General features: G+C 33.5%; 1 protein-coding gene across 1 annotated transcript; it reads left to right on the plus strand.

Annotated features, from left to right (window-relative positions):
* Window positions 1-220: 220 nt before the first annotated feature.
* Window positions 221-16017, plus strand: LOC130811555 (uncharacterized). The gene is made up of 17 exons (XM_057677886.1): window positions 221-552; window positions 676-871; window positions 1427-1488; window positions 1567-1634; window positions 3546-3667; window positions 7093-7198; window positions 7319-7370; window positions 8510-8627; window positions 8711-8741; window positions 8855-8878; window positions 9043-9167; window positions 10415-10496; window positions 12434-12556; window positions 12643-12696; window positions 12779-12848; window positions 15127-15160; window positions 15268-16017. Exons 2-17 carry the CDS (start codon window positions 682-684, stop codon window positions 15579-15581), a joined length of 1575 nt encoding a protein of 524 aa, XP_057533869.1. The 5' UTR covers window positions 221-552; window positions 676-681; the 3' UTR covers window positions 15582-16017.
* Window positions 16018-22439: the final 6422 nt, after the last annotated feature.

Raw genomic sequence — 22439 nt, forward strand, 5'->3', positions numbered from 1 at the left:
TTAATGTCAAATTAATTTTAATTTTTTAATTTCTGAAATATCGGACATTTCTATTTTCAATTTTCGGCTTTTGAGCCGGCCCATTAGAACGATCTCAATGTGAGACCGTCTCTCATAAGTTTTTGTGTTTAATTACTTGAGATAAATCTAATATTTTCCAATATATTTTAGGAAGCCCGTATTTGTTTTGAATATAGGAAGGCCGTATTCAAATTCAAAGAATAACAAGTTGAATAGTGAAAGTGTGTGAGTGTGAGTGAGAGTACTAAGAAATTAAAAGAAAAAAGAAAAAAAAAAGGGATTGAGTTCTCTTGGAACTCCCAACACCCAATCCCGCTTTACTCTTCTTTTTAATACTTTCCCTTCTCAGTTTTTCCTCCAATTCTTTTATTTTAATTTATCTGAACCACTAAATTTCAAAACTGCTCCTCTTTGTTCCTTCTCTGATCTAGGGCATTACTAAACCCTAATCGCCGATTTCCCCTTAACTTGCTTATTTTCCCCACTTCCCGCCATTTCTATCTCTTACCTCCACTCGCTACTCCTTTAACGGTTAGTAACCGTTAGATCCATTCTTTTTAAGACCTCACATTTTATTAGGTCGTTTCTAGTTTTAATCCCTTTTGATTTTTCGTTTAAAGTTTGAAATTTCCTTGTTTTTTTTCTTGATTTTAGTAAAAAATGGCAGAAGTTGAAGCTGAGAAAAATTGCGAGGAAGAAACAGTGAAAGGAGGAGAGTTACTGTTTTGTGGTGCTACTGCTTGGGACACTGTTGGTAGAAAGAAAACTGGGATTGAAGGAAACCTGTACTCTCCTACTAGACTTCGTCCCCTCGTTGGAATCAACATTCGCTTTGTGGCTTCTGGTTGTGGTAAGTTTTTTTTGGTTGTTTCTCCCCTTGAATTTGCTTCAGCAATTGAAGTGAATGTTTTTTGTATGTGCTGTAGCAATTTAAAGGAATAAAGGTTGTAACTTTTTATCGGGAGCTTGTTAATTTGATGAAGTGTATTTCATTTTTGAAATTGCTCATGTTGGGTTCATTGTGCTTTTTACTTATAAGTATGTGGGAGTTAATGTATGTGTTTTGGTTTTGATGTTGAGAAATTTATATTCTTGCGAGTTGTGATAATTGGAAGGGCTAATCTTCGATTTTTGCTGGTAGTTTGATTAATTCTTTTGTGAATTCTATGTACAGTTGGTGGGTTCGTATGCTTTATTGTGCTATAATGTAAATGCTGATCGTTGGATATGGTGATTGTGGATTTTATTAGTGGGTTTGTGTAAATTTTCGATGCTGTAGTTATTGGAGGTGTTGGGTATTTACATCTGATTTTTGAAATTTGGTTTAGATTATGTTTGATATTTTTTAAATTGGTACCCAATGTTTCAAACAAGATTCTAATCTTTTGAGGTGATCTTGGTGTAGTTTCTTGCCATTGTGTGGCGTTGGATGTTGATGGTAGATGCTATACGTGGGGGAGAAATGAGGTATGCTAATGTGAACTTGGTTTTGAGTCTTTTTGGTTGAAATGAGATGTTATTGATTAAAGTGAACTGTTCTTACAGAGGGGACAGTTGGGACATGGTGATTCCCTGCAGCGGGATAGGCCCACAGTTGTATCTGAACTTTCAAAGTATGCTCTTACAAAATTTGATTCCATTTTGGTATTTAGGCTTATTTTTCTTCTTTTTTTTGTGTTGGTGATCATCATTTTTTTTTTTTTTTTTTTTGTGTTTTATTGACGCCTTTGAATTGTTTATCATTCTCTCCAATGACCTGTTGTATTTTGGGTAATTTTATTTAATAAAATTTGAAGCTATTTTGACAATTTTCTTATTAATGAAAAGACTAGGTAGTACCTGTGCAATGCATTATGCAATGCATGGTGATTATATTCTTGAAAAATAAAATTAAGAATATTTTTGCAATTAATTTTAATCTCTAACTTAGAATCAAAAAATTATTTTTATAAATTTCAACTAAGATACAATTTTAATACATACTCTATAAAATATATTACAATATTTATTTAATAAAAATGAATAATATAATCTCATCCCATCAAAAAATTTTAAAGTTTGAGAATTTGGGTATGCATATCTAACTGAAAAAAATTTAAGATTTTTTATAAATAATTGAAAAAACTTGAATAATTAGTTTGCATATTTGGTTAGTTTTTTCTTGATTTTTCTTCTTTCAATTATCTCTATTCTCTTCTATTTATGTGTCTTCTGTAAATTGTTCCGTTCTATTTTCTTGTAGTTTTTTAAAATTTCTCTCTCTCTCTCCCCCCTTTATGCAATGACTGGTTAGGGAACAATTTGACAGATTGCTCTAATAAGATGATTTTTCTTTTCTCTTTTCAATGACTAGTTAGAGAACAATTTGACAGATCGATTTAATAAGTAATTTTAGGTACCCTCTTGTGTTGTTTTTCACTATATTAGTTGATTAGTGTGATGGAAATGAATGTATTTAGATCTTTGATGCAATTTTTAGTGCATATCATTATTTTAAGTTTCAAATATGTTTTTAAAAGTTATATAATCTTTTAGAGTCAAAAGATGTGCCTTGTTTACGAAAAGCTCGCGTTTTCACCTTGCGCCTAAGCTGTAGGACCCTTTTGTGTCTCCATAAGCTCATGCCTAATAAAAGCGACTCATTTTCTCATTTGTGCTTCTTACTTATGTGAACTTGATTATATTTGTAATAAGCATGAATCGAAAACAGTCGCTTTGTTTTTATAAGGGTAAGGTTGCATACCTTTGACCCTCGCTAACCTGTTTAGGCTGGAACCAATTGGCATCAGATTATTAATATGTCATATCAAAAAATTGAAAATATTTCTTATAGATGATTTACCTCCTCCTTTGTCAAATTGTCAAATTCCATACATTCCATTACCCCAATGTCATTATACTTTGTCAGATTGAATTGTGTTTTTTTGGTCTTTACCAAAAGACCATCTTATGTCACTGCCACTTTTGATACTCCCTCCAACTTGGTGCAATTGTCTCATACTTTTTGCATGCTTTTTAATACATTAATTTAATCCTAAATATCTTTAATTGTGCATGATTATAATTATAAAACGTTGATATTAATAAAATTGATATTGTGACGAATAGAAAAAGATCCTACTTGACTATGTGGGTGTTTGGCATACGGCTGATAGCTGGTAGCTCATAGCCTGTAGCTGATAGCGGATTATAGTGGCTGATTTCACCAGCTGATTTTTTTAACTTGTTTGACTTGCTGATTTGCTGCTATGAGAAGCTTCAAACTTGTTTAAAAACAGCTTGTCCATAACAATAAGCTGTTTCAACCTGCTAGTTTACCAAACATTAGCATTAGTTGGTCTGAATACCCAACTCTCTATTTGTATCAAAATAAGCTAAAATTGCCCAATAAGTTATTTTTCCAAACACCATATTTTAACTTATTGAATAAGAATAAAATATATATTAAGAGTCATCAAAGAATATTCGAGTTGGAGGGGTATTATAAAGTGGGTGACTAAGGCTTAATTTTGAATTTCTTGCAGGCGCAAAATAGTGAAGGCAGGTGCTGGAAGGTCACATACCGTAGTTGTGACCGATGATGGACAATCCTTTGCCTTCGGTTGGAACAAACATGGGCAGTTAGGATCCGGTTCACTGAGAAATGGTATGACTCATTTTTTATGTTGTGATTTTATTTTTTGGTATTCGGAATGATGGACTGAAGTTCTTCGTTATCTTTATTATTTCATCGTAGAGCTAGATATCCAAACTCTATGTTTATATTTTTATACACAACCTCATCTGCATCTAAGTGGTTCTTGGCTATTGGAAGTTTGATCTTCATGTTCTTGTAGGCAATTAAGATCTTACAATTCGAGTGATGTTAGCCATTGACTTTTTTATTTGCGCCCGCTATAATATAATGTCACAAGATTTTAGTTTATATAAAACGTAGAATGTGATCTAAAATTTGATTAGCGCCTTAAAATTTGTCTTTTGCTAAAGATAGGGTCGAGCCCACTAAATCCCTAAAAGGGTCGGGCCTTCAATTGGTCAACTCATTAAACAAAATTTTAGAGGGCTAGTAGAGGAATTTATTTGGTCTACTTTAAATAGCACTCAAAAGTTTTTTCTCTTTTAACGGGTGAAACGCTTATTATTCACAATTTCTTTTCTTTTGAATCTGTGATGAACTAGGTCAAAGGGTCCAAGGGCATTATCGACATTTTACTATTAATTAGTCTTTGTGTTTTGTTAATTAGAATAGTTGTGTTTTAGTAGTTGTCTTTTGGGGCTTAGGCTATATGAAGAGCCACCTTTGTAATAATAATTATTTTTGATGAGTGAATAATAAAGGAAGTGCCCTTTTAGAGTTAGTGGGCAGACTCGAAGTGTCCATATTATCCAATTTCGGTAATGGGTATTGACCGGTGTGTTATAATAGCATCAGAGTGGTACGATTTCGGTGACTGGAAACTCGCCGGCGATGGCAAAAGTCCAAGAAATAATCTAGAAGATGATCTTGATGGGTTTCTTGAGGGTTTTGGGACAAAAATTTCTCCTTTAACCATGCTTCAAAGGGCTGTCCAAAATGGTTTCATCTAATCATTCAAACCCACATCCACCAATGAAATTTATGAGAAGTTTGGAAAAGGGATTTGTGAGATTTGTGATGAACATTTTGATTCGGAACATAATCACAAAGGATACACTCCTTATCCTACATCAAGAAAGGAAAGATGAATTAATGGCATTTGTATTTCATAAAGAAAGAAAAAAAGATGTCCATGAAAAGAGTGTAAAGGTTGATGATATGGGACAGAAGGTAAGAGAGTTGGAAAACTGTAAGGTTCAACTTACAGATCAGGAAGAGAATTTGAAAAACCAAGAAGAGGATCCAAGATTAGTGGAGAAGATAAAGAGAAGCTTGAGCATAGTTGGTAAAACTACCTTATGGCAACATAAAGAAAAGGTCAAAAAAAGAAAAGAAGACAGAAGGTATTTGAGAAAAAGGAAACTAAAGATGAAAGAAAATAAAGAACAAAGAAGCCATGGGAAAAAACATAAAGAAAAAGAAAAGAAAGGTAGCACAACTGTGTTGTGGGTCTGGAGGAGGACTGGGAAGACAACAACGAGGTGGGGCGATTTATTGGGAATCGGTGACGTTTTCCGGAGGACGAAGGAAGAAAGTGACGCCCTATTATTTGGGGAAATTGGGTTGAAAAGAGAGAAAAATGGAAACAAGAAAAGGGAAGAATCGAGCAAAGAGGAGAAAAATGGGGAATTTAGCGGTTCCTATGCGATGCTTAAGGCCGCCGGAAAATTGCTGCAACTGGCCTGAAAATTCTAGGCGACGGTCGGAGTAGTGGCTGGCATGGTGAGGGAAGCTTCAATGTTAGGGAATTGCTGTGGAAAAGTTGAGGTATTTCTAGGGTTCATGGGTTTGAAGGAGGAAGATAATATTTTTAGGATTTTTGGTTTTGGGGTCACCGGAATTCGGTGGTGGTGCACCGGCAACGAAAAGATGGCAGATTTGGTCGAAGAAGCTGGGCGGTGCACCAGGGACCGAGGTGGGTGGTCGGCGAGTGGAAGAAATGGGAGAGAAAGGTTGATTTCTTTAGGGCTTTTTGGTTGTGAGGAGAGAGAGAAAATTGAAAGAGATAAGGAGGGAGTATCAGAACCTGGAATTCAGCAGGTCCAATTTTTTGAAAAAAGATGATGTCAGTCTGGCTTCTGATGACATCAGCAATTCTGGAGTGTATTCTGTTGCTGATGACGTCACCAATACAAAGATATGCTGGGCTGATTTTTTTTAAGGCTGATGATACATTTCTGAAAATAATTTTGAGGGGATGAATCACTCTATTTGACATTGCTACCAAAGCTCTTGGTGACCATAAGGCCCGTGCTAAAGTTGTAAATGCCTAAAATTTCGAAGGGGTTATTTCCGTTGTAGCTGCTATTGAAGAAGAATACAATCTGGTATCACATTTCAGGACAATCTATTGGACACAAAAAGCTAATTTTTATCCAACTTGAGGACAAGGTGGAACTTCAAGCGGTGGGTAATGTGATATATTGGCTCAAAGGGTCCAAGGGCATTATCGACATTTCACTTTAATTAGTCTTTGTATGTTTTGTAATTAGAATAGTTATTTGGTAGTTGTCTTTTGGGGCTTAGGCTATATAAAGAGCCACTCTTGTAATAATAATTAGTTTTTGCTGAGTGAATGATAAGGAAGTGTCCTTTTGGAGTTAGTGGGCAGATTTGAAGTGTCCATACTATCCAATTTCGGTAACGGGTATTGACCGTGTTACAGAATTGTCTTTATCTTATATCACCCATCTAAATTAAATATAGAAAGACATTTAAAATATAGGGGTTGTGAAAACTACCATTCAGATCAACACCTCATGGTGTTCGAAAGCAAAAGCATTGAAGTGCAAAATGCAAAGCTTTGCCCTGTATTGTGTTTGAACCGCTTGTACTTAAACATAATGAAAAATACAATTAAAAGCAATAAATTGATGTATCTGTACACACTATTGTGATCATCTATATATTTTCTGTAGATTTCTTGTAGCTTCTTACATAGTTGGTTGTTCATCATGAACTATGTCCTAATATTTTATTTAGACTTTGGAAGCAAGTTTTTCCTTTATTCCCTTTAGTAAATGGCCTAAATAGATAAACAAGATTTGTAACATATATTGAGAAGACTCATTGTATAACTGTATACCTTTTGGTTAGGAAGTAGACTTTGTGAATGGTATGAACTTCCTCTGTACACCTGATTGTGACCCTCTTTACTTATCTTTCTGTAAATTTCACGTTGCTTTTTGAGAAGGTTGGCCTATAAGCATTAGAATTTTTGACTTGCACCTTGGCTGATGTTTCTTTTCCGGTTATGTGGCTGTAAAGGTTATTATGCATTTTCTTTTTCATTGCAAGTGTATTGTCTTTGCTTATTGCTCCTGAAACTTTGCATGGGAATATTTTGGAATCTGGATCTAATAATTTGATGTTAGATCGCTTGTGCATGTGTATTTGTGCAACTTCTCTTCTCACAGCTGCTTTCTCCATTTCAGAAGTTGAGTCTTCTCCTGTACGTTGTATTGTATCTGATGTCACCACTGTTTCATGCGGTGGAGAATTCACTACGTGGTTATCAACTATTCAAGGAGCTTCTATACTGTATGATTTGTGATATGTATTAAATTTATATATTCAGCATTGAAAAACCTGTTTTTGTTTTTTTATGAGTTCCTTACCTTTTTAATGCTGGTCTTCTATTGTTGACTTGGTTTTAAATAGAACGGCTGGCCTTCCTCAATATGGTCAACTTGGTCACGGTACTGACAACGAGGTATGCTTTATTGCTTTTTGGTTTGTTGTAGTTGTTTATTAGAACTTTTAAAATAAGCTTTGACCACTTGTTTCTATCGTGCTTTTAACTTTCGGATTGAGGAAGTACATCCTTTGTTTTTCATGTTTTATGTGTAGCATCTGGTGTGGCTATATATTAAATAGATAGTAGATACTGCAGCTTCTTTTGCAGATGTAAGCACATGTTCTGCATTCAATTAGAAAGAAACTTCAGTACTTCACTATCTTTTTAACAATGTAAATTGGTGATCCTGAAAGGTCCATGCTAAAAGATATCAATAAGTATATATGATGGGTGTATATTTTTTCTTAATGTTGAAATTTCTTGCTGGAACATGCTAAAAGGTCCATGTCATTAGAATGTGACTTTTAGTGACATTGCGTTCCTGTTGATGACTCTCCTGGTATGGGCCATTACTTAAATGAAGTTCTTGTTGACATCTTAAACTGTGAATGTTTACTTCAAATCTGACATGTTTGCATGGTCAATTTAAAAGTAAATATCTGGTTGATAATACCTTATCTCGTTAAGGGTAAACTTTGAATAGTAAAAGTAAATCTTGATGTGATACAATTTCTTTCATGTCACAACATACTGGTGGAGTTCTATATTACATTTGAATGTCCAACGTAGTTATGTCCACTGATTCTTTACAGATTTATCCGATGAAACTGATTATCACTACTTTAGGGGTGTATCAACGAGGGAAAATTATTTGAAAGTTTTGTGGAGGAATCCAAAAATGCTGTTTCTTGCCTTGGAATTTCGAAAGCTTATGATGTTTCCTATTTGGTAAAACAGTTGTTATGTTATTGGGGGAGTTTTTACTTAAAATTCTAGGACTGTGTGGACCACGGTGTTTCCTTTTTAGTATCCATTAAAATAGAGTTCTGTTTTGCTAGTGTAGTTCTTAATATTGAACTGCTGAGTGCTGCTATTATCGTTCAAATGTGTACTCCATATTTTTTTGGTATCTTTTTTTTTTTTTTTTTTTTTAATTTTCTTTTCTGGAATTAGATTAGAGTTATGGCAGTTTAATTAGTGGTTTGTGCTTCTAAAAAGTAAAACCTTGTGGGGCTTCTTCCTTGGACCTAATATTTTATCGACTTATCCTGCAGTACAACACAAAAGACAGTTCTGTAAGGCTTGCTTATGAGCCTCAACCCCGTCCGAAAGCAATAGCCTCCTTTGCCGGAGAAACTATTGTCAAAGTTGCTTGTGGATCAAATCACACAGGTTAACTAATTGTGCTCTCCTGTATTATCATTGCTCTCTTTTGACTGTTTTGTATTTACCATGCATGTTATTCTGTTTTGTAGTGGCTGTGGATTCCAATGGCTATGTATACACGTGAGTATCCCTGTAGTACAATCTTTGAACCCTACCTTAATGATACAATCATGCATCGTTTTGCTCTTTTTATGTATCCTGTGGTTTCTAATGGTTAATGTAATTTGTTGCAGCTGGGGATATGGTGGTTATGGAAGGTTTGTATGCTATTCTAGTCTCTTCTTTTCTCCTAGTGCTCATACCAAGGATTTTTTAAATATAAGTTTTATGGTGTTTTTTTGATCCTTATCTCTTGATCATCTGGTTCTTTGTCTGGAATTCACTGAACATGTGTTGAGGAAATTCTGCGTATTTACAATAGGTTGGGACATCGAGAGCAGAAAGATGAGTGGGCCCCACGGCGTGTAGATGTCTTCATAAGACATAATGTTCTGCCATCTGATGCAATAGTTTCAGCTGGTGCTGCTAATTCATCATGTACTGCTGGTAAGAATGCTTTCATGATTTCATCCTTCAGTTGAGTTGAATGCTTAGTATTTTTTGCTTTTGCTGGTTCCTTTCTCATGTCACAACTACACGTAAAATTATATTGCTATAGTAATTATGAGATTAATTATTTGTGTTGAGACGAGTAAATGATATCCTATGCACCTTGAGGATGAAGCTCTTCATCAATCATAACTTGACCAACCTCTCCCATCATCTTAGTTTGCTGACATTTGCTTTTATATTCTTGGATATATTCTCTCTAATTATTATAAGCTTGTCATGGATATGTGAAAGAGTTGTGTGTAGGGTATAATGTATCCTATTGAAGTATTGTCATGTCCTTTTACAACTTGTCTTGGATATATGTAAGAGTTGTGTGTAGTGTGTAATGTGTCCTATTAAAGCATGCTTATGAACTTGATTCCATTTTCCGCCTTCTCACATCCCCTTTTCTGTTATTGAATCTCCTTTTAAGAATAGAAATTTAGTTGGAATCATATTCGCATAATGAAAAAAAATCTTTCTCCTAAATGTTTTACTAACTCTTTTTCAGTCAACCGTCACAAGGTGCTATAAGTAGGATTTTCTAGAGTAACTAGCTCTTCGTTTCACCAGTTTCTTGTCATCTTGTCCCTATGCTTCTTTTTTTTCCCACACCTCTTATTCTATGTTCAAGCGAATTTGTATTGATTGTTTACTATTCTGTTAAATTGATGAAATTATGAAGGTTGTGCTCACTTTAAATAGTATTTTGATATTTATTGTATGTGAAGAATAGAAATTGTGGTAAAAAGTCTGTTCATTGTGATTTTCTTTGCTACTCTTTTTCATCTATTTGATATGCTGTTATCAAAACTTGTTCTAATTGACTGTGTCAAACTTATGCTAAAAAGTAATATATGGTGATTATAATAAGAGCTGTAGCTGAAGGTTTAGAACAATAGGTTAAGGGTTAAAATATTCTAATTCAGACTTACAAAAGAATAGTATCTTTAGAATGGCAGAGTTTGTCATATAGAGTATTTTGGTCATGTAATTGCTTTGGCACTTTACATAAATTTAAGTTCTTGTTTTTTTCTTTTGGTTGCGAAGTTATATCATGAATCAACAAATGTATGCAACTGCCTTTTTATGCTTGTTCTATAAAATATGCATTTCTTTGGGTTGATATGTAAAGGATTTTCAATGCGATGGGTCTTCCCTGATTTAGGTTGATGTGTACAATATTTTCCTTTGCCTTTCAGCTGGTGGGCAGTTATACATGTGGGGTAAAATGAAGAACACTGGTGATGACTGGATGTATCCAAAGCCTGTTATGGATCTAAGGTAGCCTCTATATTTTTTTAGATCTAAGGTAGCATTATATTTTCGAAATTGTTGAAGTTGTTTAACTAAGGTAAAATAATCAACTTATTTTGGTAGTCAACCCAAATTTCCAATTAGTTAAATATATATATTATGTATGTGTGTGGGTGTGTGTGTATATATATATATATATGTGTGTGCGTGTGTGTGTATATGTATGTGTATTTATATATAATACACACAATATAGACTAGCCAATCACATGAAAACGACTAGAGGTGAAAATTGAAAATGGGTGCACGAATTCGCTCTAAGGGTATGCATGTTTTCTGTTAATATCTGCAACTACTAAAAGGTCTATTTAGTCAATACATACTGTTACGGGTTTTTATAATTATTAAAAAGTATTGTAACTGAAAAACATACAATCCCTTAAGTAGATATGTACACTCTTTAAGCGAATATGTACACCCTTAAATTTGTTTTCAATTCATCACTTCAAGCGGTTTCTACATACATGAAAACTACTCTAAGTTGTGTAAACTATTAACCAAGAGGTACATATTTATACTTTTGGGGTATATATTTCAATGGCATTTTGGTAAATATATACTTTTGAAATGAGGGTACACATTAAGAGGGCACAAATCTTTGGGGCTACATATTTTTATGTGGCATTTTGTTAATATTGAAATAATTTGGAACTTATAAAATACACATACCCCTTGATGATCGTAAATATTGTCTTTTCTAGAATATTATATAAAAGTGCTATGCCTCGTATTAAAAAGTGTGATAATTGCAATATTATAGAATAATAGAAATAATAAAAGGAAGAGGCACTTATATTCTTCAACGAAGTAGTTTGATTAGAGTGGTGCATATATTCACTATCGAAACCTGAATATTGCTGCGAGACTAGTTGGTTGGACTCTAGAGGAAATTGTATTAACAAACAATTAATATCGTTTTTTTGGGATGTTATAAGTTCTTATTGCAAGTTGTAAGGGTCTATAGATTATGAGTTACCCGTCTGTTCCTTTTATTTGACATGCTTTCATTTACATTAATCTTTATAATTTTGCTACATTTCTATTTTGGCTATGGTTTCACGTTTTTTCTTTTAATCTCATCCATTCACTCATTAACTTTCTTCATCTCCTACATATATTTATTCTATTTATCAATTTTTTGTTTTATTTTTCAACTAATTATGGGGTTAATGATATTTACAACCCTTAGGATTGTATACAAAAATTAACATATTCTCTTTAATATTTATAATTTTAAGTTTTCAAGAGAATTTAATCTAGATATTGGAAAACAATTAATATTTTATATAATTATTTCAACTTCCCAATAAAGAAGAAATGGTAAACTAATAAAGTACTTTAATTAAATGTTTTTGTTTCCAATGCAAATATAATATCAAACATAAATAAAATACAAGATTCTCTTTTATATACAGCCTGTATATATCATTTTCCAAAAATTATTATAGTAACTAAAATTCATACCTCGAACTCAAAAGGATAGATAGTATAATATGGTTGATGGTATAGTAATAAATTAGAAAATTTATGACAAGATCGCTCATCATTCATAAATAAGTGTGGCAGATGTAGCACGAGATCTTAGTTTGTTCCTAGAGTTTGTTTTGATTGTACTCGCCTTGTGGATGACTTCAGTAATTATGTTTACTTCCCAATTTTGGATCTAATTGGAATGTGCAACAGTACATGTTTTGATTATGTATTTTTTAGTGCTCTTCTCTTGTCTACCAATATGTTCGACTACTATGATATCTAGAAGCCTTCTATGTTTTCCATTTTGACTTTTTATTATTGGTGTTCATTGAGTATGGGGATACCTTTCTTATCTATGCCTTCTTTCTCAGGCTCACCTTTTTTGGGAGCTTTTGGTATATATCACTTATTGTATTCTTATGCAACTTGTAGTGGTTGGAATTTGCGATGTATGGACTCTGGAAATTTGTTCCATTTCGTTGGGGCCGATTCATCATGTATAAGTTGGGGTCATGCACAGAATGGAGAATTGGGTTATGGACCCGATGCACAGAAGTAAAACCCATTTTCTTATCTTGGTTTGTTGTCAGGGTTTTCTTGCAGTGATGTTCCTGAATTATTTTCTCATTTTTATTTTCTAGGTCTTCATCTATACCCAAGAAGGTCGATATCCTTGAGGGCATGCATGTTATCAGGTTGGAGTTGTATGTGACGACTCAATAATGTTTATTTTGCAGCATATTTGAGGGTTTTTGACGGCAATTTTAATTATTGTAGTGTGGCCTGTGGATTAGCACATTCTATGGTGGTGGTTGACCGAGCAAATGTATGTGACCGTCTTGATCAGGTAGAGTCTTTATTGTCTTGCGTTAGAGCTATTTGAGATAATTATGGACAATTTAATCAACTCGATACTAAGGGCAACTAATGCCTCTAGTGAACTATTAAACTTTTGTCTTGAAATCAATGATGATCACCTTGACTCACGCAAAGCAAAATCAATATAAGTCCCCTTCTCCCTTTGCTACCGTACCCTGACACATCGCTTTCAATATTACACCGACATGTTTTTCTTCTCTTCAAGTGACACGTGTTTGTATAATTTTTATCTTTGTAATGTTGACTTGATAGGAGGGATGACCAAAATGTTCATGAATTGAGTCAATGTGAATGATAAAATTTTGGGTGAACAAATCGGTTATAACAAAATTTCCAAGAGGGAGCATGATCTTAGAGTGAAAAGCACCCAAGAGAAATATAAAGCAATTAAACAAAATTTGAGGTGAATATTTTCATGTATCTAGTTTTTGCTTCCTGTGTTTTCTTGGATTACTTCTCTCGTTCTTTCTTTTGCATTTACTTAGGGCCAAATTGAATAAAATCAAGAGGCTGCTTAGCTGTGTTTTAAAAAGCGTGCCCGAGAGTTGCCAATACGTGAGGCACTAAGAGGCGAACACCTAGATGCCTCCTTGAGTCTAAGCGTACCGCGATACAAAAATGTACCCCCGTTCTTGCTCTAAAGCAAAAATATGGAGTGAGAAATGAAAGAGCAAAAATAACCTTGAAGTGTTGCCTTTTTTACTTGTTAACGTATGATTTTGATTTAGATTTAATGTGTTTGTTTAAGATTGTCCCAAACGTATTAAGCATCAAGAACCACTCTTTTCTTTCTTTACCTTTGTCATTGTTTTGGTTTTTATTTATTTTGTTAGCTCAAGACTGTTATCAACTTATCGAGTTATCGTATGACTTTATGTGCTAAAGTAGTGTTTAGCTTACTTATATGATATTATAATATAAATTTCATGCTCTTTTAACTTTTAAGTATTAAACATGTTTTAAAATTGATTTTGGGGCTTTTTAGCAAAATTGTGCATCTCACTTGCAAAAAGCCCGCGCCTTGGCCTTGTGCATTGCCTTGGAGAAAAGGTTTTTTTGCACCTCGGTGCGCCTCACGCCTCTTAAAACTAAGGTGCCTATTTTGGGGGAGCTAAGGAGGACAATTGTAAGGGAGTAAATAGTTTAAGTTACTCAAGGTGCCTGGATTGAAAGAGGAATTCTATTAGTAATTTAGTACCTCCGTAAATGAAGTATTCTTTATTGACAACTATGGTATAAATGCGTCAAGAAGTTGAATCTCCATCACCATCTTCTAAAGTTTCTGGCAGATCATTAATCAAATCCATTGATTCTTAAAGCAAATTCTGGTACAAATTGGTAGAAGGCCTCTGTTAAAGCAAATTCTAATAGAAAGGGACTGCCCCAATGCAAAAAGGTCTTGAAACTCATCCTCGTTGAAGTCATCATCAGAATTCAGAAATCAAATCCAGTTGCTTCAAATTTATTGTGATTATGGTGGATATGACTATGGGTTTGTGAATGTTGAAGTTCATTTGGGAATGATGCTGAGATTATAATTAGTCAATTAAGTAAAACAATGGAAAATTCTAGTGTTTGTTTTGGAATCCCTTTTAGAGAATTTGCCCAACCTTCCCGAATTTTCACCAAGTGCTATTTTGTCCATTAAAATGTCACCTGTTTTCTTTTTCCTATAATTATTTGTCCCTATTTCTTTTATGTGCGCTGTTGACTTAAGGGAAGGAAATATGGTTGAAACTTCAAAGTGATGGTGCTCTATTGAACTGAATTGAAATTAAGTTGGGAAGACGAGACCCACTGTGAAATGTGATTGATTTTAACAAATATTTAAGAACTTAGCTTATGTTACTATTTAATTCTCTCATGGAACTAGTAGTTTTATTCTGTGGTCGTGTCTTTGGATCAGAACTGCTACTTGATATCTGATGGTGCAAGTGTTTTACAAGTTTTTTTGTTCTCTCTGTAACAATGTCTTCAGATTAGAAAATTTAGGGAGTAAAGGTTGAGGGAGTCACGGATCAATTTTCCTGTATTTGGGTACAGATGAAGATAGGAATTGATTTCCTTTTTCTTACGTAAAACAAATCCTAAATATTATTTCATGGATAAAACATTATGCACCGGATCACTTCTGCAGTTCTGCTTCTCATGCTGTCCACTATTATCTCCCCTTCTCTTCACTTCTTTCTCTGTTGCTAATTCTTGAATTATAAGCTCTGATCTGAACAACCTTTGGTGTTGTGCAGCTTGATGTATATGACGGAAAAGCATCAGGAGAAGGTAAATAGTAAATTATATCTCACTCCATGTTTTACTATCTATGCTGTATCATGTTTTGGTGGAATCGAAAAGTAATTGGCGACATTTCTGAGCTATTATCTATGCAGCTGCGGTGGTTGCTGAGCCTGTTCCTTCTGCTAAGAAAGCTCCTAAGAAGAGCAGCACTGACAATTCGAAGAAGAGAAAGAAGTCAAAAAAGGATATATCTGAGTCAGAAGAGGAAGACCAAGAGAGCGATGATGGCAGTTATGGCGAGAGTGAAGAAGAGGCTGTAAATGGCAAGGTGGGGAAGAGACAACGAGGGGGGAAAGCAGGGGGTAGAGGTCGTGGGAAGGGCGGCAAGAATACTCCAACTGAGAATAAAAGCAGTGGCAGAGGTCGTGGTCGACCTAAAGGTTCGAGTGGGAGAGCTCGCAAGTGAAGTAAGGCGAGATGACGCATTAATTGTTAATTTACCGCCTAAGAGGGTGGAAATTTTGCTAAATATGTGTAGAGAGGTGTATTAATTAGGCCTTTGAACCTATTAACATTCCATTTTTTAAAAGAAAACAAGAAAAGTGGAGTGGAGGAAGAGGCTTTAAGACTCAGGTTCACTATTCTTAGGCTTGGTGTTTAACTGCTGAGGTTGTGATCTGAGAAGTGAGTGGAAATGGTTGTACCTTTATTTTGGAAAGGAACTTAAACTCTCTTAATGTGTGCAAGTAATTGGAAAAATCATCATATTGTTATTTATTTTTTCTGCCCTACTGAATTTGTCTCATTTGACCAAAAAAGCTATTACACAAATAGTTCTGGTAGTCGGTATTAAATGATGGAAATGCTAATGAAAAGTTAGTGTAATTTTAATAGGAATATCTAGGGGTGAAAGTTTGGTTATTGGTTTGTATTCAATACAAATCCAAATCAAATCGAATGAAATTTGGTTTTGATATTTTCAGTTCGAATTCAAATCATAATATTTATAATTCAAATTGAACCAAATCGAATTTTAAAATACCAACCCAAATTGAACCGAATAGATTGAATTGTACTGATTTGTATATTTTGCATTGAAAATCAAATTTGCATGTAATGTTTCAAAATTATTTTTCTAAAGCTCCTAAATAGATATTAATAAATTTAGGGTACTTAATTTGAATGAGTATAAAACTTTTAACAAAAATCTAAAAATAAAGGCAAAAATTCAAACAAATCAAATGGAAGATATAACATGCCTTTAACATTTCGGTTTTTCGGTTTTGTTGGACCCTATACCGCGTCCAAACCAAACACCGAATTATAATTAAAAGTCAGTTCAAACCAACCCAAATTTAAAATATAGTCAAACCAAAATTACTTATTCGATTTGGTTTGGTTCGATGTTCGCTTTTTCACCAAATTACTTGCATCCTAGGAATATCTCTTGCTAAAGTGGTTATTTTTGTTATCCCTTAACAATCTCAATTACTTCATGAAATTCATTACAATGTATTACTCCCCCCCAATTCTTCTAATAATTAGTTCCATTTGACTTTTCACCAATTTTTAGGTGGATCAAATGAAACCACTTGATAAGGAGACAAAATGAGAATTAGTAAGTTAATGGTCCATCCTTAGATTAATGACTTCCTTTAAAAATCACAAATTCTTACTTGAGACCGTCTTTACAAAAGACGTCACAAGTTTGGGCTAGCCCAATTTTTAAATTAAAAAAAAATAACTAAACTTTCTAGACAATAATTTTTAATTTCCATTTTACGTTTTTCTTTTTCTCTTTCCTGACAAAACTACTAATCTCCATCTTCCTCCCTCAAACTCAATTGTTGGTTTATTCTCTGTTTATCTTCTTCAACATTTGCAAAACCATCAAAATTATGTATTTATACTTCTATCATTTTCGTTTTTAAAGCTTTCACTTTTATTTTTTTTGGGTTGATTGTGTTACATATTAGTTGGATTTACAATTTTCTGATTTTTTTTAAATTAAGTTTCATCAATGGTGTAAATAGTGATGTTGACGAAGACAACAATGTCCACTGTTTGGGGAAAATTAATAAAAGCAATTGTGGTTATAATATAATATATTGAGAGTTATAACATAATATATTTGTAATTATAACACAATATATTTGTAATTATAACCATAATATATTCAGAGTTAAAACATAATATAATTGGGTTATAACAAAATATATAATTACGGTTATAACGTAATAGATTTGAGTTTATAACAATATATATTTGTAATATAGTACTATAAAATTGATAATATAATAATACAAGCAAATATATTATGTTATAAAACCTCAAATACATTAAGTTTTAATTCTAAATATATTGAGTGATAACTCCAAATATATTATGTTATAACCACAAATATATTCTGTTATAACCCCAAATCATAAAAATTAGCCATATTTGTCATCTTCAACATCACTGTTTTCCACCATTGATGAACCTTAATTTTTTTTGAAAATGAAAAAATCTAATTTATTACTAAATGATGTTTTATTTTGCTTGGGAATAGACGGTTAATCAGAAAACTATTCATCTTCCAACAGTTTTCTACAGTTTTTTTAAAATAGTTTTGTTTTTTAAATTAAGATATTTACTAAAGAAGGAAAGTGGGATGGGCTCTTGAGAGCCGTCTTTAAGAAAGACGATCTCTCAAGAGAGAGCCTGTTCAAAAATTAATTTTCTCTCCCAAAATCTTAAAAACGTTCGAAAATCTGAATAATGATCCAGTAATCTGGAAAATCTGAAAATGACCCAACTGATAAATTCATGAACCGATACATTACATAATTAATTGCTGACTAAAATTCATAACTAATGATACATTACATTTAATTGTTCTAACAAAAAAAAAAATTACATAGATCGACTACTTAATTTTCGCAAGCCTTTTCAACTCTTGCACAACTTCGAGTTAGGTGCAATCTTTGCTAATCATGTGATTGCGTATTTTTTTCATCGACTTCAAAAAAATCAAAAACATAAACTGATGCATTAAATTCACGCCACAAAATTTAACCAAACAACCACATTTTTCAAATCTTTTTGTTTCATCAAGTATCCAACTGTCCAGTATCCAAAACTGAATTCGAAAACTTGGAGGGACAATGCAAAATACTCGAAACAGAAACATGAAGGGAACAAGGCAAAATACTCAAAACAAAAACTTGGGGGGAACAAGGCAAAATACTCAAAACAAAAACTTGGAGGGAACAAGGCAAAATACTCAAAACAGAAACATAAAGCAACAACACGAAATACTCAAAACAAAAACTTTCAGGGAACAAGGCAAAACACTCAAAACATAAACACGGAGGGAACAAGGCAAAATGCTCAAAACATAAACTTGGAGTGAACGAGGCAAAATACTCGATGAAAGATGGGTTAACACTCACAACCAATTATTGTAAATAAAGCATCTGTCGAGTTATACACATGGTTAGGATTTTTCGGTTCTAGAGTGTAGATGGGTTCACTCTTAGAATCCAGATCTCACCTCCACTGTGGATCGGTCTCAATAGATGATTTAGAGTCATCATAAGAATCATCATGAAATTTAAGGTTATCATTATCAACCCTTTTAGAGTCATCAAGAACCTTATGATTGTTCATCAAAATATAACATAAAAAGATGAAATAAAATCAGTGGATGTTTCTTTAAAATCAAAGAATAAACAGATAACTGGAGATATTAGTAAATAGAGTAATGGTTCTTGAAAATTGAAGAACAAACCCAAAACGAGAGAATAGCAAAATCAGAGACTTCGTTTCTTGAAAATAGAAGAACAAACCCAAAATATTGGAGAATAGCAAAATCAGAGGCTTAAGGTTCTTGAATAGCAAACTCAAAACAAACCAGAACATCAAAGAATAGCAAAATCAGAGACTTACGTTCTTTAAAATCAAAGAACAAACCCTAGGGAATAACAAAATCAGAGGCTTAAGGTTCTTGAATAGCAAACTCAAAACAAACCAGAACATCAGAGAATAGCAAAATCAGAGAGTTACGTTCTTTAAAATCGAAGAACAAACCCAGAACATTAGGGAATAGCAAAATCAGAGGCTTAAGGTTCTTGAATAGCAAACTCAGAACAAACCAGAACATCAGAGAATAGCAAAATCAGAACAAACCCAAAACATCCGAGAATTGCAAAACTAGAATAAACCTAAAACAAGACATTATAGCAAAATCAGCGAGTTAGGGTTAGGGTTCTTCAAGATCGAAGAAAAAATCAAGAACAAGATATATAAGCAAAATCAATGGGTTGGAGTTAGGGTTCTTCGAGATCGAAGAACAAACCCAGAACAAGACATAAAAGCAAAATCAAACCTAGAAGAAAATCGAAGAACAATAACAAACTGAAGAACAACAATAAAATCGAAGCATGTAGATGAAAAAAACGAAGAAAATAAAATAACAAGAGAGAGAAAAAAACCAAAATAACGTACCTAGAAATCAAAGAGCAAACGAACCCATAAAAAAAACAACAAACCCAAAAGAACAAGAGAGAATATTAGAATCAATGGGTTAGGGTTCTTCAACATCGAAGAGCAAACCCAAAAGTAGGGATGCAAGCGGGGCGGGTCTAGTCTAATAGGAGACCCGCCCCATCCCCGTCCCATCGGGGCGGGGATGGGTCCCGGTTTGATGGATCATGGGGCGGGTACGGGTATAAAATTCATACCCACCGCGGGGATGGGGATGGAGATGGATTTTAGGTGATACCCGCCCCATCCCCGCCCGCCCCCTCTCAAGATATGTACAAATATACAAATTTATTCTGGATTGATTTACTTTGGGTGATTTTGAGTTGATGTTGAAATACTTTTGTTTTAAACATGTATTTTTGTTTGAGACTTTGGTTATGTGTTTGTTTGAGACTTTGGATATGTAATTGTTTGAGACTTTGGATGGGTGGTGGGGCAGGTATGGTTTTAGGTATAAACCCATTGGGGCGGGAACGGGAAAAAAATTATACCCGCCGCGGGGATGAGGATGGGGATGGATATTGCATTAACAGATGAGGTTGGAGATGAGAATCAATGGGTTAAGTTACTTTAAAGTCAAAGAACAAGAGAGAATAACAAATCACTAGATTAGGTTTCTTGAAAACCCAAGAAAAAACCGAAAGAACAAGACATAAGGGGCATATGATACTAGGTGGGTAAAACAATCTAGGGTTAGGGTTTTATAAAAAGGGAGGGATGGGTTAATTTTGGGTAGATAGGTAAATTTAGATTAATGGGTTTAATTAAGAATATGTAGGGTAAATAGAGGTTAGTTAGTTGAGTTTAATAAGAGTATATGTGTAATAAGGTAATGTGAGTAAGGGTAATAAGGTCAAAAAGACACACTATAAATAGAAATGGGAATCATTGGGTGACTTATCTCTATATGAAAATGAGACTAAATGTGGTATTAGAAGGTAATGAAAAATTATAAACAAAAAAAACTATTTTATGTTGAAAGTTTCATTACCAGAAATTTTACGTTATATTGTTATTACTACCGTTTAATATCAATAACCAAATAGGTCGAAAATGGTGAAAGAGCGCAAATCAAAGAGTTGGAGTAGTGTCTTAACAGTTAATGGTATGTGATGTTTGCTTGACGGATGAGTGAAATTCCTATAAGTCAATTTCAAGCAATTTAAAAACAAAGAAAATTTCAAGCAATTTAAAAGCAAAGAAAATTTCATCTAAAGTCTCGATTTTTACGTGGTTATTTTTCACTTAAATAAAATTTCATCTAAAGTCTCGATGTTTACATGGTTACATTTAAAGGTGCTTAAAACAAATCCAACGATTCAATATTCACTCAACCTTGTAATAGAAATTCATTTGATCCAATTTAAAAATGATTTTACAATTATGTAAAACCCAATGTGAAAATAAAACCCAATTTTAAACCGTTCCAACTTAGACACACTAATTTGTTGTGATTGTGAGAGACAGTGTCAAAGAGACCATCTCTAAAGGGTAGACCCATTAGATTTTTTAAAAATAAAAAAAATAAAATGTTATGTAACTGCATGCTTACTCGGTAGAGTTTTAGGATAACTCAAGTAGGCATTTAGGATACATCAAGTAGAGGTTTACAGTATGTCAAGTAGTGTTTTAAACATGCTGAAGTTGTGAAATAGGTGTTTAGGTTATTTGCTGTAAGGGTTTAGGTTATGTGCTGTAGGCATTTAGGTTATTTGTCGTAGGTGTTTTTGTTATGTGCTGTAGATAATTTTATTATGTGTTGTAGGCGTTTAGGTTATTGGTGGTATGTGTTTATGTTATGTGCTATAGGATTCTATGTTATGTGCTGTAGTGTTTAGGTTCTTTGGTGTAGGAGTTTATGTTATGCGCTAAGTGTTTAGGTTATTTGGTGTAGGAGCTTATGTTATGTGCAATAGGTGTTTATATGTCTACTTTAGTATACAAAATACATACTAAAAATTATAGTAGGTATTTTGTGAAATGCGTGTACATAGTATGTGTCTTTTTTAAAATTAATTGGGCTGGCTTTGGAAGTTGTCTATTAAAGAGACGGTCTTTTACGTGACCTACCGACTTAAAAATGGATTTACAATTATGAAAACGAAAAAGGTTCAAGAACCTTAGGACTAGAAAGAGCATAAAGGAAAACAATTAGTTATTTTCAAAGCTTCTGAAAGACCCAAAACTATTGCAAAAAACCAAGACTGGCAATGGATAGCAAGTACTTAAATATGAGTCTTTTGCTTTAATTATATAGGAACCAAAGTAAACGGTTTTATGATTTCTGTCGGTTGTTTAAAAAGACATTTATTTTGGCGTGCTTAAAAGGAGTCTTATATATGTCGATTTTGCAAAGCTAATGCAAAGTGCACCAAAATTAAGAACTTTGGCAATTATTAATTAGCAATCAACGCAACAGACCTCTTTTTAAGAGCATTAGAAATAAGGAACAAACGACACAATGATTATCCCCTTTATGCATCATTTTTACAACCCCATGCAGTTTACTTGAGTAGCTTGAAAACCAACACAATAAATCTCTTTTAACAGACGTAGAATTCGTTACTCTTTGCAAGTGCTTGCTTAACCTAATAAGAAAACTTTGGATTGGATGGTATACTCACATGTTCAACTTGTTTGCTTTGAGTATTGAAAGTCTTGGGTGAGTCAAGGGTCCAACTTCCAAGGCTATCATCCATACACCACCTAAACCAAGAAGTGGTGGTAATTATATCTTTGATATTTTTATCACTTGAAACCTCAATTATGTTAACATGATTGACTTAGTCAATAAGCC

Source organism: Amaranthus tricolor, chromosome 4 (assembly GCF_026212465.1).
Source record: "Amaranthus tricolor cultivar Red isolate AtriRed21 chromosome 4, ASM2621246v1, whole genome shotgun sequence".
In the NCBI taxonomy this organism is placed as follows: domain Eukaryota; kingdom Viridiplantae; phylum Streptophyta; class Magnoliopsida; order Caryophyllales; family Amaranthaceae; genus Amaranthus; species Amaranthus tricolor.